Genomic DNA, 3,052 nt, shown 5'->3' on the forward strand with positions numbered 1-3,052 from the left:
CAGGTTGAAGCCTGTGTGTAACCGTGTGTCTCCAGGTTGAAGCCTGTGTGTAACTGTGTGTCTCCAGGTTGAAGCCTGTGTGTAACTGTGTGTCTCCAGGTTGAAGCCTGTGTGTAACCGTGTGTCTCCAGGTTGAAGCCTGTGTGTAACCGTGTGTCTCCAGGTTGAAGCCTGTGTGTAACTGTGTGTCTCCAGGTTGAAGCCTGTGTGTAACTGTGTGTCTCCAGGTTGAAGCCTGTGTGTAACTGTGTGTCTCCAGGTTGAAGCCTGTGTGTAACTGTGTGTCTCCAGGTTGAAGTCTGTGTGTAACTGTGTGTCTCCAGTTTGAAGCCTGTGTGTAACTGTGTGTCTCCAGGTTGAAGCCTGTGTGTAACTGTTTGTCTCCAGGTTGAAGCCTGTGGGTAACCGTGTGTCTCCAGGTTGAAGCCTGTGTGTCTCCAGGTTGAAGCCTGTGTGTAACTGTGTGTCTCCAGGCTGAAGCCTGTGTGTAACCGTGTGTCTCCAGGTTGAAGCCTGTGTGTAACTGTGTGTCTCCAGGTTGAAGCCTGTGTGTAACCGTGTGTCTCCAGGTTGAAGCCTGTGTGTAACGGTGTGTCTCCAGGTTGAAGCCTGTGTGTAACCGTGTGTCTCCAGGTTGAAGCCTGTGTGTCTCCAGGTTGAAGCCTGTGTGTCTCCAGGTTGAAGCCTGTGTGTAACTGTGTGTCTCCAGGTTGAAGCCTGTGTGTAACTGTGTGTCTCCAGGTTGAAGCCTGTGTGTAACCGTGTGTCTCCAGGTTGAAGCCTGTGTGTCTCCAGGTTGAAGCCTGTGTGTAACTGTGTGTCTCCAGGTTGAAGCCTGTGTGTAACCGTGTGTCTCCAGGTTGAAGCCTGTGTGTAACTGTGTGTCTCCAGGTTGAAGCCTGTGTGTAACTGTGTGTCTCCAGGTTGAAGCCTGTGTGTCTCCAGGTTGAAGCCTGTGTGTAACTGTGTGTCTCCAGGTTGAAGTCTGTGTGTAACTGTGTGTCTCCAGGTTGAAGCCTGTGTGTCTCCAGGTTGAAGCCTGTGTGTCTCCAGGTTGAAGCCTGTGTGTAACTGTGTGTCTCCAGGTTGAAGTCTGTGTGTAACTGTGTGTCTCCAGGTTGAAGCCTGTGTGTAACCGTGTGTCTCCAGGTTGAAGCCTGTGTGTCTCAGGTTGAAGCCTGTGTGTAACTGTGTGTCTCCAGGTTGAAGCCAATGTGTAGGGACGTGTCCTCTTCATCTGTGATCTACAGACCTCTGGGAACACTGAAACGCACCAGACAGGAGCAGCACACCCACGGTGAGACTCTCTCTCTCCTGACCACAGCCAGCTCTTCTTACATACAACTAACCCTTATCACTTCACACTATCCTTTTACTGCTTTGTGATTGGCTCTGTGTTGTGTCTGTCAGATGTGGACTGTGCTGATTGGCTGTTTGAGGGGGCGGACCTGGCCCCTGTGAGGAAGAGGGTGATGATGCAGGAGGCCACAACCACAACTCTTCCTAACCCTCTGGACGAACCACTACCTCTACCCCTAACACACACACCTCTCACCACAGGAGACTACATGGACTGTACTGAATCTAATGAGGAAGAGGAGAGTGACTTGGAGGAAGAAGAGAGAGAACAGGAGAGAGACTTGGAGGAAGAAGAGAGAGGTGGGGACGAGGGGTCTACATCTAATTCTGGCCCCTCTCCTCCTCGCTGGGAGGAGTTTTTCACCACAGAGACTCTGACGGACAGCCAGAACAGCCAACCACACTCCTGCTCTCACACAAGCCCCTCCCACTCCACACTCACAGGCTCTCAGACCCCAGAGCTGTTTGTTGATGACTCCGCCCAAATCCCCTTGCTGTCCATTCCCATCTCAGCTGGGCGAGGCCTGAGCCAGGCTGACAGCATGCTCATCCAATCAGAAGACTGGTGTCAGGGAGATGTATTGACCAATCTGGAGGTTGGGGGGGAGGAGAGTGGCAGTCAAACTCACCAACCGGAGTCTCAGGTGTCATCGGACTTTGACATTCCGTCTACGCCGGATTCACAAACACCTGGACCGGACGACCTGAGCGCTCTGTACAGGAGACTGGCCGCTGGAGAGGAAGTGGTCATCAGGACAGGAAGTCCGTCCCTCTGACCCCGTCTAACTCTGTGTATATAGACACCACAGGGAAGAGGAAGCGACACATCCCACTCACTAGTTTCTTCTGATTGATATACAGTCAATGAGCTGAGCGGACCAAACCCAGCTGCTAATGCATTGGTGCTGATGGGAGAGCCTCCATCTATAGACAAGTTTACGCGCTGTATCCCGGGTGGCGCCATAACTCTACACAAATGCATTTCATTTCCGCCGGAAGTTGTTGGCACAACGTCTGCCGGTGTAAACACAGCGATGTCGACGCTAGCTTGGGAACACGGTTCTACTACTATGCCGCAACCCGTCAAGGAGCGGAGGGGGAGGAACTTGCAAGGGACTATTTGGAAACTCTGGGCAACAGCATTGAAACCAAAGGCTTAGTGGTGTGCGAAAAGGAACCGTGGCTTGCAGCATCTCCCGATGGAGTGATAAACAACGACATTCTGTTGGAGATCAAATCACCTGTGATGGGAAACAAGTCACTTGCAGAATTTTTGGCAACAAAGAACTGCGAAATCACAACTGTGGCAAACGGAGATAGGGTAGATTACCATATTGCCTGCAATGGTCCAAAAGGCTACTACATGCAGGTACAAATTGGGATGCACTGCACAGGGCTTCAGCACTCCAAGTTGGTGATCTGGAACAAAACTGAGCACCTAGGAAATCGAAGTACCCTACGACCAAGGCTTTGTCCAGGGGCATATCATAAGGCTGCGCACATTCTACTTTGTCCACATGCTCCGAAAATTGTTGATGATTTTGTTGAGGGAAGGTTACAGTTCTGCAGTAAATATCTCAGCATTTTAAAACCAAAATAAACTGCCTTATTTAGGTCATGCCCACAGGAGCCAACAGATGTCCATTGTTTACATGATCTCTTTATGCTGTGCAATATATCAGTGTGCCTACTG

At 50.9% G+C, this 3,052-nt stretch overlaps 1 protein-coding gene across 1 annotated transcript; it reads left to right on the plus strand.

Annotated features, from left to right (window-relative positions):
• Window positions 1–1,179: 1,179 nt before the first annotated feature.
• On the plus strand, window positions 1,180–2,794 carry LOC123487960 (protein artemis-like). Its single transcript, XM_045218960.1, has 2 exons — window positions 1,180–1,297; window positions 1,411–2,794. Exons 1-2 carry the CDS (start codon window positions 1,213–1,215, stop codon window positions 2,133–2,135), a joined length of 810 nt encoding a protein of 269 aa, XP_045074895.1. The 5' UTR covers window positions 1,180–1,212; the 3' UTR covers window positions 2,136–2,794.
• Window positions 2,795–3,052: the final 258 nt, after the last annotated feature.

The sequence above is a fragment of the Coregonus clupeaformis genome, unplaced genomic scaffold (genome assembly GCF_020615455.1).
Source record: "Coregonus clupeaformis isolate EN_2021a unplaced genomic scaffold, ASM2061545v1 scaf1932, whole genome shotgun sequence".
NCBI lineage: Eukaryota > Metazoa > Chordata > Actinopteri > Salmoniformes > Salmonidae > Coregonus > Coregonus clupeaformis.

What these genes read in the sequence shown, in the direction of transcription:
- LOC123487960 (XM_045218960.1), top strand. Translation starts at nt 1,213, where the DNA reads ATGTGTAGGGACGTGTCCTCTTCATCTGTGATCTACAGACCTCTGGGA. An exon ending in ACAGGAGCAGCACACCCACG is followed by an intron (nt 1,298 to 1,410) that starts GTGAGACTCTCT and finishes TGTGTCTGTCAG; the next exon opens with ATGTGGACTGTGCTGATTGG.